General features: G+C 30.8%; 1 protein-coding gene across 7 annotated transcripts in view; it reads right to left on the bottom strand.

The window, feature by feature from the left end:
- The window catches only part of LOC134711439 (ATP-binding cassette sub-family C member 4-like), a 107010-nt gene extending 91973 nt beyond the window's left edge, over window positions 1-15037 (bottom strand). For all 7 annotated transcript variants that reach the window (XM_063572027.1, XM_063572028.1, XM_063572026.1 and 4 more), the window contains exon 1: window positions 14764-15037. In XM_063572027.1, the coding sequence (XP_063428097.1) occupies window positions 14764-14837 (74 nt within the window). In that variant the 5' untranslated portion in view covers window positions 14838-15037. The remainder of the gene's footprint in view (window positions 1-14763) is intronic.
- Between the last annotated feature and the right edge of the window lie 5 nt (window positions 15038-15042).

Below are 15042 nucleotides of genomic sequence, written 5' to 3' on the forward strand. Positions count from 1 at the left end.
AAGCATAACTGAGCTAGTGAATAACATGTGAAAATGTGTCTAAAATCTAAGAGTAAAAGTTCAATAACTCTGAAATGTGAAAATGGGAAATTTATAAAATTGAAAAGAATATCATAGCTGAGCCAGTCTACTCATTCATTTTATCATCTAGTACTAGTCTAGAAACTAAATACCAAAACTTGTCACTATTTGACTATATAAAATTTTAAAAATTTTCACTAATGCAAAATCCAAATCAATATTTACTAATCTGGGGCACGGGACTTATTAAGTGGCAGACAGTGCAGACTGTAGCTCACTTCAGTGGAGTGCTTTCTGAAGAATAGCCACTCTGTTACATTAACAGTAAGATTCATCACATATGATATGTTGTGACTGTTTATAAGTATCATTACAGGAAATTCTATGAAAGCCATGGCAATTAGACAAGTTGTATACATGCAGGTCAGCAGGATGATTTTCAAGCATAATATTTACCAAAATCAGGATCAAGGTCAGTTGAAGCCTGTCTGACAGACATGTAAATCTTGCATATACCAAGCTCGATACCAAGTATAGTTATCCTATTACAGTTGTACTTACACATTGTAATATATATCAAAATTTCGTGTAATGATTGCAGAAACATGACAGCTATAAGGTCATGGACAGTGGACATCATACATTATGACAGATGGACAAAAACTATAAAACATAAGGAACCAGAGTATCCAGGTCTTCAACATATTTTAAAAACCTTATAAAATATAAAACTTAGCTTTCCCAAGTTTCACATTCTGCAACTTTCATTGCATATGGGACAAACATAAAACACAGTCATTTTATATTACACTGTATAGTACTTTTGATAAAACAAAAAAATTGTGTACTAAAAATTTCATTTTACAACTAATCTTTAAGTGCATCTACAATCCAAATTCATAATTTTGAAATAAAAGAATTATCTGTTCCTGTTATCACTTCTGACTTTAAGCACTTCTCCAATATCCATTAAAATACTTTTATGTCAGACAAACAAATTAAACAGATTTTTTTCTTCAAAATTCTCTTAAATGTAAACAATTATATCCATTTTGTGGTTAAGAGAAGGCATGATGTCTATAGAATATTTTAGCAATATACATTTTGTACATGATATATTAAGTACTGAAAATTTGCTTTCATTTTAGCTAACAGGAATCATTTAGCATTGCATTACTGTTTTTGCACTTTTTTGCATTATGTCGGCAATTGTTTTGCTCTTTGTGACGTTTTTTACAAATGATAATTGTTTGTTGTTGATGATGTTGTATAACACCAATGTTGCATTAAGAAAAGTGCTTTTCCGAACTGATTTGGATTGCACTTTAATAAAAGTACAGTAAATTCAGAATTAATGCCACAATTAGTAATGCAAAAAAAGTGACAGTATCAAGTTCGCAATAATAAAATTGTGCACTCTTTATTTCAGTAGTGATTTTCCAAAACTTTTGTTGTAGCATTAATTAGATCTGGCATTTTAACACAAGCACTTGTCTCTGTTTTTTTACCTACTTATTATGTACTATATCAACATCCAGTCTTCAGCAATGGCAAGTTTAAATAATTTGTCATTGAAGTTAACTAAGTCCAAATCACTCTAGGTCTAGAAAATATGTGTTTACTGGATTTTCATTTATGCCCCCTATATAATCTTCATAATTTTTATATAGCTATCTATAATAACATTCAGATTCATGCAAAAAAATGTTAAATTTGCTATTAAAAAAAGTATATGTATTTACATGTCTATTAATCTAAATTGGGTTGCCCCATCTTACTGAAAATGTTTCTTGTTTGATATATATGCCACTGTCTTTTATTTTCTCCAAAATTTTTATGATTTAAGATAAAATCTTTAAAAATCTTACATAAATTGCATTTCTCATAATAAATCAGGGTTGAATTGTGTTAAATAATCATTATCATACATATATTTATTTACAAAAATATGAACTTATATATATAGTTTAGTGCACTTTAAGCAGTTAATTATGTCACTGAAAAACCGTCTTCAACTGTCAGCATCTGTCAGACAGAATGGAATTTATCAAATTTTAGAATTGGAATATTTCCACTTCTGGGCTGTAAGACACATAAGAGTGTATTGAAGTGGATAAATTTCATTAACATATTTAGAAAGCTATGGATGATTACCATGGTTATATAAAATTTAATGTCAATATGTAACCTTTTGTTATTGATCCTTTTGGGATCTGGGAATACTTTTTTAATTTCGAATTTCAGGATATGATCGGCATTTAAATTTCTTTAAATTCTGGACCTCAGGATTTCATGCTTTTAAACCCAGGTTTTCCGAATCTCCTCCAGTCACCTAGTAGGACAGTACTGAAGGACCTATTCTTGGTTTTTGTTGAAGACAATTTAATAACCTCTTGATATCTTTTGAAGATGCCCCCTAAATTTGTTTTGAAACTATCAAGGTAGTAACCCAACCATGAATGAAGGTTAAAACAAGGAATTATGGGAATCTGGAAAAGTTCTGAATTCAGGAATAAAGACAAGAAATGTATGCTGAAAAGTAACCAAACTAAAGAGGGTTACTTTCACTGATATAATCATTATAACCCAGAGTTTGGGAAAAGTGGCAGTCCTCAGGAATTTACCACCAAAATTTTGCATAGGACTGACACAATTTTAGCCTTTTTCAATAGAATAAATAGTGAAGACCAGTATATTTTCTTCAAGGACCACCAGGAAAAAAAAGATTTCGCAAACTCTGATGACCTATCTAACCCCTTAATTGGTTTAGTTTTCATCACCATTTTCATCACATATATAGAATTCAAAAGTAATCCAGATTGAATATTTCCTTTTTTAACTGACAGTAAAATTTAAACATAGCTCCTAAATATATCCCAGGAACCGAAAAAAAATAGATCAATTGAATAATTAGCTTACTTATGAATCAGTCATGAAAACTGAATGCCAAAAATATATTGTTTTAGAGTACATCAAAGATTATTGAATTATTCTTATCAGCATTTTAGTATCAGTTACTTTGGCAGTTTGTGATTTTTTATAGAGACAGTTTAAACAGTAGTAAATCACAGTTTACTTCACACATTATATATCTAATTAATGATGTAAATAATTGAACTAATAGATTGGCAACACTGTAGAAACATGATCCAAAATCATTTAATAACCTAGTTTTTTTATCTACATTTTTTTCTTTTTTTGCTATTGAAAGGTGAAAATGTAGACCACCAGCAGTGAATTAGATTTGGAATAAAGAATGTAATGACCAATCATTTATCACCCCTAAAAACTTTAGAATGGAGTTTAGCAAAAGAGACTAATTAATCGTAGTGGAAACACATTTGTAGCAGGGCTTTTACTCCTTGTCCTTGGTAGGTCAACACTCAGTAAGGATGTGAATCTAGGTCCAATTTTGCAACAATAGTAATTGAATTGGTAATTTTGGTTTATCTTTAGAGCAAATGCCTCATTTGACTGTACATTTTATAGATCTTTTATTCTTTTGTAACACTAAGGATTTTGGTGAGAGGATTCAATTTCTGACTCACTTCTTTTTTAAATGTAGGTTTTAGTAATTGTGTGTTGTCCTAAACAGACATAGAATGAGATAGAGTTAAAATTCTAGATGTTGAATCTAATTATCCAAACCCATCCAATGATGATGGAAGTGTTTAACAACCTTGAATGCCCATCCAGTGCAAAATTTCCCAAGCTGATTTTTTTTACAATACAAACAAAGAGGGCAAATGGTTCAAGTGGCTGACAGTACAATTTGACTACAATATTGTTTTCCTGCATAAAAAGTAGGTTGAGTAGGACAACGAGAAGGGTCATACAATTAGAACACTTGCTGAAAATTAGGGCATAACATGAATGAGGGTCATAAATAAACCTATATTGCAACATGTCATCTATAGTTACAGATCCCTCTTAAAGGATTCTTCTAATAAGAGTATATGAGTTGTTTACATGCACACAACATAACACAACTGAACCTAATAATGGAAACTTCATACTTGTTGATTGTTTAAAATTTCTCTGTGAGAAGTGCACAAATTCTATGAACATGATGAATTCCTTCAGACAAAAACTAGAGGCTCTCAAAAGCCTGTGTCGCTCACCTGTAAATGTGTTTACTGATGTCGGCCATCGTCGTTGGTAGGCGTGGTCATTAGACACTCTTTTTTAAATTAGATACCCTAGTATTATGATTGTGGCCAAGTTTGGTTAAATTTGGCCAAGTAGTTTTAGAAAAGATTTTTATACAAGTTACAAAAATGACGAAAAGTTGTTCAATATTGACTATAAAGGGCAATAACTCCTTAAGGGGTCCTCTAAAAATTTTGATCATGCTGACTTATTTGTAGATCTTACTTTGCTAAACATTATTGCTGTTTACAGTTTATCTCTATCTATAACAGTATTCAAGATAATAACCAAAAACTGCAAAATTTTCTTAAAATCACCAATTTTAGGGCAGCAACCCAACAACAGATTGTCTGATTCAAATGAAAATTTGTGAGGGGATATATCTTATTCTGATGGACATTTAAATATTGAAAGATTTGCCCTAAATGTCTTAGTTTCAAAGATATAAAGCAAAAACTGCATTTTACCACTATGTTCTAATTTTAGCCATGTCAGCCATTTTGTTTGGAAGGCGGGGTCATCGGACACATTTTTTAAACTATAAACCCCAATGATAATTGTTACCAAGTTTGGTTAAATTTGGCAAAGTAGTTTCAGAGAAGAAGATTTTTAGAAAAGTAAAAAAAAATGACGAAAAGTTGTTAAAAATTGTCTATAAAGGGCAATAACTCCTTAAGGGGTTGACTGACAATTTTGGTCATGTTGACTTATTTGTAGGTCTTACTTTGCTTAACATTATTGCTGTTTACAGTTAATCTCTATCTATAATAATATTCAAGATAATAACCAAAAACTGCAAAATTTCCTTAAAATAACCATTTCAGGGGCAGCAACCCAACAACAGGTTGTCCGATTCGTCTGAAAATTTCAGGGCAGATAGATCTTCACCTGATCAACATTTTTATCTATGTAAGATTTGCTCTAAATGCTTTGGTTTTTGAGTTATAAGCAAAAAACTGCATTTTACCCCTATGTTCTATTTTTAGACGGGTCACCGGACACATTTTTTAAACTAGATACCCCAAGGATGATTGTGGCCAAGTTTGGTAGAATTTGGCCCAGTAGTTTCAGAGGAGAAGATTTTTGTAAAAGTTTACGGACGACGGACGACGGACGCCAAGTGATGAGAAAAGCTCACTTGACCTTTCAGGTCAGGTGAGCTAAAAATAGGTTTACTGAATTTGTAAATTTGTAAAAAGGTTAATTGCAACACTGTGTCTTGTCTTCAATTATTCCTGCAAGTGCTAAATTGTAATGTTGTAATCTATTCTATTCACATACGTACCTAAGAAAAAAATAAAGAAAAAATATGAACTAAAGTCTTTTTTCTTCCAATTCTATTTCTATCCCTAGTTTAAAAACATTCTATGAAGGTTTAACAAAGTTATTGATGTCTAAAAATATATTCCAAGGCTGTATGTAAATTTGTTTCCTGCAAAGAAAACTTTGTACCATAGCTCAGAGCTAATCAAGGTGAAAGATACCAAAAGGACATTCAAAATCAGAAGTGGAATATAAACTGACAAAGCCTTGGCAAGAAAAGAACAGATCAAAAGACAAACAACAGTATATAAAACTACGACTGGGCAAGATGAACCCGAACAAAAACATGGGTTAAAGCAGATCCTGCTCCAAATGTCTTATGGTCATAACTTCTGTCTTATTTTAATTATAACAAGCAGATGGTAAATTAAGTTTAAATTCTTATTTATTACTGATTTGTAATTTATATTAGACTAATTACTGATCAGTGTGTCATGAATTAAAGTTTACTTAACCTAGAAAAAGATGATAAAATTAATCTACAAAATACTTGAATAAAAGCCAAAGCCGAATCTACCACAATGGACATTACACAATAAAGTCAGTAAAAACACAGCAGTATGGGACAAGAAGGAGATTCTCTTATCATTATACGATATTTTTAAAAGCATCACATTTTTAAGAGCTATAAACATATATTTCAATTGCCAAGATCTGTCAAAAGAATTCACTTATATGTTTTACTGGAAACTGTCAAACACCTGTCATACAGAAATAATTCACAATGTCAGGACTCAGAATCAGAAATCTGAGAGTTGTTGTTTTTGATTTTTTTTTACTTTCTCCATTTTTATCAGACTTCAACATTCTCAACACTCTAAATTACTAATAAATTTGAATTTATTTGCACTGACTTCTTGTTGATTCTTCTTTAAAAAAAAAAAAGAATGCTGATTATAATTTTGAAATATTATGCAACCATGAGCTAACATCATTGAAATGATGCATGTCTCATAAGAGGGTCAAGGTATCATGTCTTTATGCCAAATTATCTACTCCATCTATCTTGATTAAGTTTGAATGCATCCAATTCATCTCTTTGAAAGTTCACATGAGTACCAAAAAAACAAGAAGTAAAATAATTTAATCACTTTCTTAAACTATTAAAGGGGCACTAGCTGTCAAATTCATTGTCTCCGATTTGGTTCAAATTCTCATATTTGATTTATAACAATGTAAAACATTTATCCAAACTATCAAAAGTCTAAAATAAACAGTTAACAGAGCATGGGGTAGATAATATATAAGTTCGTTTCATGTGTTTTTTAGTCCAGAAGCCATCTAATTAACTATCAATTTGACCTCAATTGACCATATAAGCGATGTAAACATAAATAAAGATATGAATAGATTAAACCAACAGTGCAAATGGATTTTTATAGGTCAATTTTATTTTATTTTATAGATTAAAAATAGATGTTCCTCATTGTTTTTAAATGTATAAGAGTGGTTTTATGTGCATCGAATTAGTAATCAAATGATTTACCGTAGTTTCACTTTCATTGTTGACATTCTTTTTCTTAAAATAACCAGTACACGTACATTATGCATGCGTTGTCAATTTCTAGCTAGGGGTTAAATTGAAGTTCACATGAATACGGATTTAAAGAGGTCGACTCTTTCACTTGCAAGTGAATAACTAATTATCAATCTTTCTTAGCGTAATTTGACAAAATTAGAACCTTTTTGGCTGCAAAAAGCGAATTAATATTTCACTATTTCACTTTCATTATTGATTGAACAGAAAAAAATCAAACTTTAGATTTTTTATATATCTCGTAGCTAGTGCCCCTTTAACCTTTATACCATTATGTCTACTATTAAATTTATTTTTAGAAAAAATATCTTTAGCAAGCAACTCATCCATATTTAACCAGGGCGCAGCTTTATACGACCGCAGAGGTTGAACCCTGAACGGTTGGGGCAAGTATGGACACAACATTCAAGCTGGATTCAGCTCTAAATTTGGATTGTTATTAAATACTTGACACAGCATAGGTTTCTGACACAGAATGAATGTGGTCTAATGAACTTAAAAAATTTTTTTTGCCTTTGAGCAATTCACTATGCTGTTGAATATTAATCCTCTCAAAAAAATGTTTGAAGAAATTTTCTTTTTATTTATGAAATCTGAAATGAAAAAAATTGACCCCCCCAATTTTTTTTTCACATCCTCCTTTCCCTTATTTTATAACTGATCTCAATTCAAATTTCTAATGAAGTTTGCAACAATAACTAATCATTTAAATACATCATAAAATATTAAAATGTAAAATAAGTGCTTGTTATCACTGAATGGTAAAGATTGTTTTAATCTATCAGTTGGTAGTAAAAGTGAATATACATTGTATATTGTATAAAACAATGATTTAAGTTGATTCAACTACCATGACTACTATTCTGGACAAAGAAAGATAACTCCAATTGAAATCCAATTGGAATTTGTTCCTATTGCACAATATTGTGCAACTAGATATTTCTTGCTATTGTGCAATACTGTGCAATTGAAAATATTTGCTATTGCACAATACTGTGCAATTGAAGATTTCTTGCTATTGCACAATACTGTGCAATTGAAGATTTCTTGCTATTGCTGAATACTGTGCAATTGAAAATTTCTTGCTATTGCACAATACTTACACAATATAATAATTTTGGATCCTGATTTGGACCAACTTGAAAACTGGGCCCATAATCAAAAATCTAAGTACATGTTTCGATTCAGCATATCAAAGAGGCCCAATCCCCAAGGGTGACTGGGGTATAGAAATATGGTCACTTGGTCTTCTCCCGACCGGCAGTAAAATGCTTGCCGAAGTGGGGCGTCCGTTTGGCGGTGCGGGATGTATCAAGTTCGCAGTCACGTCCGGTCAGAAGGGGGACGTTAAATCCGATGCCTCGTGTAAAGAGAGAGCCATGCTTTTTGCACGTTAAGAACCCTTGCAACAACTCTTTGAGGGGTCCGTAGGTGGCCTGTTGCAAGGCAAAATTTCTGTCCCTATCCAATATACCCTCCTTTTCCGGTGGCAGTCAAAATTTCTCCGACCATCATCCCATGCCCCAGATGGCCTCTATTGTATCAACCTACCTATTGTATTTATTGTGAACTTGTTCTCGTCCTGAATATGCATGAAATATTTGCCACTGGACGTTAAGCAACCAACAATCAATCAATCAATCAAAGAGGCCCAAGAATTCAATTTTTGTTAAAATCAAACTTAGTTTAATTTTGGACCCTTTAGACTTTAGTGTAGACCAATTTTAAAACCGGACCAAAAATTAAGAATCTACATACACAGTTAAATTTGGCATATCAAAGAACCCCAATTATTCAATATTTGATGAAATCAAACAAAATTTAATTTTGGACCCCAATTTGGACCAACTTGAAAACTGGGCCAGTAATAAAAAATCTAAGTACATTTTAAGATTCAGCATATCAAAGAACCCCAAGGATTCAATTTTTGTTAAAATCAAATTAAGTTCAATTTTGGACCCTTTGGACCTTAATGTAGACCAATTTGAAAACGGGACCAAAAATTAAGAATCTACATACACAGTTAGATTCGGCATATCAAATTACCCCAATTATTCAATTTTTGATGAAATCAAACAAAGTTTAATTTTGGACCCTTTGGGCCCTTTATTCCTAAACTGTTTGGACCAAAACTCCCAAAATCAATACCAACCTTCCTTTTATGGTCATAAACCTTGTGTTTAAGTTTCATAGATTTCTATTTTCTTATACTAAAGTTATGGTGCGAAAACCAAGAAAAATGCTTATTTGGGTCCCCTTTTGGCCCCTTATTCCTAAACTGTTCGGACCAAAACTCCCAAAATCAATCCCAACCTTCCTTTTGTGTTAAAATTTCATAGATTTCTATTCACTTTTACTTAAGTTAGAGTGCGAAAACTAAAAATATTCGGACGACGACGACGCCTACATGATAGCAATATACGACAAAAAAATTTGCGGTCATATAAAAAAGATCCGACAAAAAAGGTGTCAGTAAGGTGACATGAAATTCATATAAGTCCCTTTCCAAATAAAATGTCTGTGTTTTTTTTTCTTCAATTTTAGATAAAGTTGAAAATATATTTGTCCATAACTCGATTCTTTTCTGGGGTCAAATTTATGGATGAGCCTTTGTAAGGCCTTTTGGGCTAAAAAAAAAAAAAAAGAAACCCAACTTTTCAATTTTGGGACAGTTACCTAGTCAATTCATTTTTGATTTTCCCACTGGATTCAAAAATTCTGCCCTGTTTTACAAATATATACTCCTAGTGTAAATTATCTTTATGAAGATATTCTCCTGACAGGCATAACAGAGATATCATAGATTTATATTCTAAACATACATAATTAAGGAGGCTCGAGGGTATAAGATTTTCAGAAAAATATAAAACATTTATTTTTCATTACAAATTTCATTAATTACCTTTAGTAGTTGTTACTTAATCATATGGTTAAAAAATTATTCCAAAAAATCAATTCGTTTTGGCCCCAGGTGACTTTAAAAATGTATATATCATCGAAAAAGCTACAAATTATCTACCTTTGGTGCAAAAATGCAATTTTTTTGCATTAAAATTGAAATATCTTTTTTAACTCATCGGTGACCTATATTTTTTAATATAATTTCCATATAAGCTGTACTTAAACTAAATTATTTTAAATATTTGAGCGATTTCTGTAATAAATTTCTTTTTTTATTTCGATATTACCTTTCATTTCTCCTATTACTTCAACAGAAAATCCCCACCTTTACAAAAATGTATGCTTTTTCCGAAGGCAGATTGTGAGCGCAATCGAACGGTGACCCCACTTTTTTATTTCATTTTTCTATTAACTATAAGATAAAGTTCATTTACAGAAAAATATAGAGAAATCCTACATGTATATAAATAATTTAGACCCGCGAACCCCCTTAAGGCTTAAGTTGCAGCTTCAATATAATGACCAAAACATTTTATTTTCAAACTTTATGAGTACTGAGTATTGTGAAACATTGCAACAACTACAATGTAGCATAACTCAAATTCTATATCAAAGGTCAAGGAAGGTAATTTACAAAGTTTTACAATTGGAATTTGATTGTAATTGGCTGTAAATTATTATATCTAAAATGGTCAACATCACTAAAATCAACAAGAATGACCTTGACAACAGGTCTGGTCAATGTTACATTGAAAGAAACAGCTAATGTGTATGGCCACTCTAGATTGTGTATAAACAAACAATGTTTTGTCTGACTACCATCTATGGTCACTGGAATTTTAAGATTAGCAATCATTTGAAATTTTGTATTCAAGGCTGCCAACAAACAAACTACGTGTAAGACAAGTGTTTTTGAATTTATATAAATAAAACAATAGGTTACTGGTACATATGTATTAATATAAGTCAAGTAAAAAAAAAAAAATCTTCACTTTACAAGGCCTAATTCTACATGTTCTATATAAAATATTCTTGATTTCTGCACTCATAACTCAGATTTTTTTTGCTTTGGGTACAGGTACAATGAACATGTAGGTAGAGAAAAATATTTCATTACATTCTTAAATCTTAAAAGGTTTAAAAGTCAATTTAAGAGTTATTATGATTGGTCACCTTACACAATCTAGACATTGGTCTAGGGCTCTAACAACATGGTTGTGTAATTTCTTTTAACCTTATATTCTATCCAAGGATGCCATAATTCTTCAATGCTGAATTAATTTTGAACATTTTATAGCTCTCTTACTTTGGGCAGTCAAAATGTTGAAAGTTAATTATGTGCTTGCTTTTCTGTGGTGCATGCACAATGCAATCCTCAACCCTTTACCATCAGCACCATACATGTACATTGTGTACCTTGTACTTTTCAGCTTTTGCTACATTGTACAAATATTGTACTTGTACATGTTTGGGTACTTAGTTTTAAATTAGCTGCATAGAAAAACATATTACAGAGTATGAGGAACACTTATCTAAGCTACAAGTGTAGTTCACCAATGGGGAAAAGGTGAATCTATATAATGCAGCAGCAACTATTCATCCTTCAGTTTTGTTCCATAATTTACTTCACACAATGACATGTACAAATGTTTAACATGTATAATTATGTCAAGTGTCATTGAACTTATAATTATTTCATAATAAGTAAAAATAGTTTTAAGTGCTACATTTTCATTTAAAAAAAAATAATTTAAAAGATGAATAATTAAATTAAAGTGCACAATTTGTTGTACTTAAAATCCCCTCCTCCAAATGCAAAATAACATGGTAAAAAGTGTACTAGTGAACACTAGTAGACATACAAAGCCCACATCCAACAGAATGATTTTTTTTGTGTGTGTTCCAATTGATGATTATTACTTAAAGATTTTTGTGTACCAGATTAAATGATTATTCTGTTTTTTGTATTTATCTCCAATACATGTACATTTTTTTGTACATTTTTCCCTTCATCCAACAATTGTTTGTTGAACTGCAGGACATGTATAGTTTATATTTTTCATATGCTCTGTACATGTGCACCATCAGTGGCAGATCCAGAAATTTTCACAAGTGGGGGCCTGCTCTGGTCAGGCTTCAGTGATTCCCTATATAAGCAACCAAAATTTTTCCCAAAAAGGGAGGGCCTACTAAGGCCCCCTGCGCCACCCCTAAATCCGCCTCTGACCATGCACAAGTTGTGTGATCATGAGCAGTTCTTTTGATTTTTAATTGATGCATAATCATGTAAGAGGTTGACAAACGGTGAACTTGTATGTAAATTATTTTACTTCAATTAATCATACATGTACAATGTTATAGGATTTATGTATTATTTTGCTAATGGTGTTCATCAGCACAATCAATAAAACTTGCAGAATTGTGCATGTCTGATTAGTTTCATACATTTGTACATGAATACAATGTATATTTCTATTTGGGCATGCAGCTTTGCACAGTTCTACAAGTATTTGAACCCATTTATCAGGATAAAATTAAGAACAATTGTACATTTGTACTTCTAATATATTTTTTGAAATAAAAAAAAGCTACATGTAAACAATTTAAGCATTGTACTTTTAAAATCCTTAACATTTTAATGTTTGAAGTAAAAAAAATAATCAAAAAGTGTATTCATTCATTATTAAACGATATATCACAACTCTTTTATCTAAAGTCAACATGAACAGCAGGTGTTCAAAATATCAAAAAAAGCTGGGCTTTACGAATAATGAAAAAGTTAATATAAAATTTTTATAGTTCCTTTCACTTTTTGAGGCATTATAGGATAAGCACAAGAGGAATATAAGTTTCTACTTTCAGATCCATAAATAGTATATAAAATCTGCTTGAAGAATTTAAGGCAAATTTTGAATGTGCCATCCCTAAAAATGATGTTTATATCTATCATTTTGTCTATGTTTTACCTGAATAAAATATAGTAATGTGTGGTCTTTATAAGATAACTTTCAAAAAGTTGTGTGAACATCTTCAAGGCTTGACTTTAGACAAATTAGTTCAGATTACAAGTAGACTTTCATAGGTATAAAAGTGCAAATGAATGATCAAATTATTTCAAATGTTTTCAAGTTAAAAGAGTAAATGTCCATAATGTTTTGAGTCAAATTGTCATTTCATCATACAGATAAAATAGTACACACATCCTTTCCTACATGTATGTATTTATTCTAATCTATAGTACTGGAAAGGATGAAACTCACATATATTTCTTTATTTGAAACAAAAATGAATTCTGCACAATTTTTTGAAAAGTGCAAATTAAAAAATGACTTATAGTTTGTATACTAAGGGAAAAATCAATGCAAGGTGGTATAAAACCTAAATTTCAACAATATGAATAATCATGATAATACATGTAATTCATTATTGACTTGTAATGGATTGTCTATTGAGTTGATCTACATGTACTACATAAGTATTTATAAACATATATTGTAGTGATAAAGTGTAAACAGCAACCTAGATTTTCATAAACTTTGATAATACATAGAGATTGTATATGTAACTAAGATCTGTAATGTGATGCAACTCTTTGTAAATCAAAATAATTATTTTTCTGTCTGACACATAATACCCACATACCCATTCATGGGAACAATATCCACATCAGGATTTTCCCATACATTTTCTGTACCTGTTCACCAAGATGATCATAACAACCTACATGCATATCATATATAGCCAAAGTGGGATAAGACAATACATTTGAAGGTCATGTCAGTGCAAAAAAATTTTTTTTTTTAATTTAACAATAAATTCAAAAATGCATTTGTTTAAGCTAAGTCAATAGACAATACAAGCACCTTAAATTTGGTTAGTAACTTTTTCAGATAATAAGTCCTCTGAAAATCGGCATCTTTCTTGATGTTGAGTGATTAAAAACTCATATTAAAATTAAACAATCCAGTATTTAGAAAAGTTGCTAACCAAAATTTGTTGACCCTAACAGGCTTTTATGTTTTCATACATTCATTTAAATATTTTTTCTCTTTACAGCTGATTTCCTAATGCATGTAGAACAAAACTTTGGTTGGCTGGCTTGCTTTGTTTGCATAACTGTTTATTCAAGCTTTGTAATTAAGATAGAAATCTTTAAACAATTAATAAAGGCATAGTTTTACCAGTTTTTATCATATTTGAATTTAATTGGGTGTTATTCTAATGATTTAATGTACAATATACAAAGAAAGCAAGCAAGCTAACCAAAGTTTTGTTCTACATGCATTAGGAAATTAGCTGTAATCCAAAAAAACTTTTTGACACAGTAAAATTGTATCCCATGTATATACTAAAACATTTTGCAGATACATGTAATCCCAACCAGCTGTTCAAAGCAAAAAAAAAAAAAAAGAAGATGTGGTATGATTGCCAATGAGACATCATCCACAAAAGACCAAATGACAAAGCCTACAACAAAGAGCAAAGCACATACAGCATAGTCAGCTTTAAAAGCCGATTTTAAAAGGCCACAAAACGAAAAATGTTACATAATTCAAAAAGAAAAAGTTCCTTTCATTTATTTCATGTTATTGGCATTAACATGATATATTGCTGATTTTAAATAAAAGGTACAAAATGACCTTTTGTCATTGGATTAAAGCTGATAAAATCAATCTGCTTCCTTTGTTTGCTGAAATCTATAATCAATATATAATTATTGTTGGCATCTTTGTATTTAGTCCTAAATTTTGACACTATTATCTTTAATTATCGCATACGAAATCCAGCTATTAAAAGTGTTAGTACATATTCAATCATTACAAAATACTTACCAAAAGAACAATTTCGATATTGGATTGGTGGTGAGGGTCGGGTTTGGATTATAATGTTTTAATGTTTCATCCATGGTCACTTATTATTCCGTTTAACCGCAGTGTGATCGTCTGTCAGCACATGTTCCACATCAGTGATTGCATAACCAAACGAAACCGAAACACTTTCTTAAAGCGTAGGATTTTAGATAAAAGAAATCGCACAACTGACTATGATGAAAAGATAATCTCATCAAAATTAGATTCACAAAGAAAAAGATTTAGAATTTTGTATACGTT

This window comes from Mytilus trossulus, chromosome 3, assembly GCF_036588685.1.
Source record: "Mytilus trossulus isolate FHL-02 chromosome 3, PNRI_Mtr1.1.1.hap1, whole genome shotgun sequence".
Lineage (NCBI taxonomy): Eukaryota > Metazoa > Mollusca > Bivalvia > Mytilida > Mytilidae > Mytilus > Mytilus trossulus.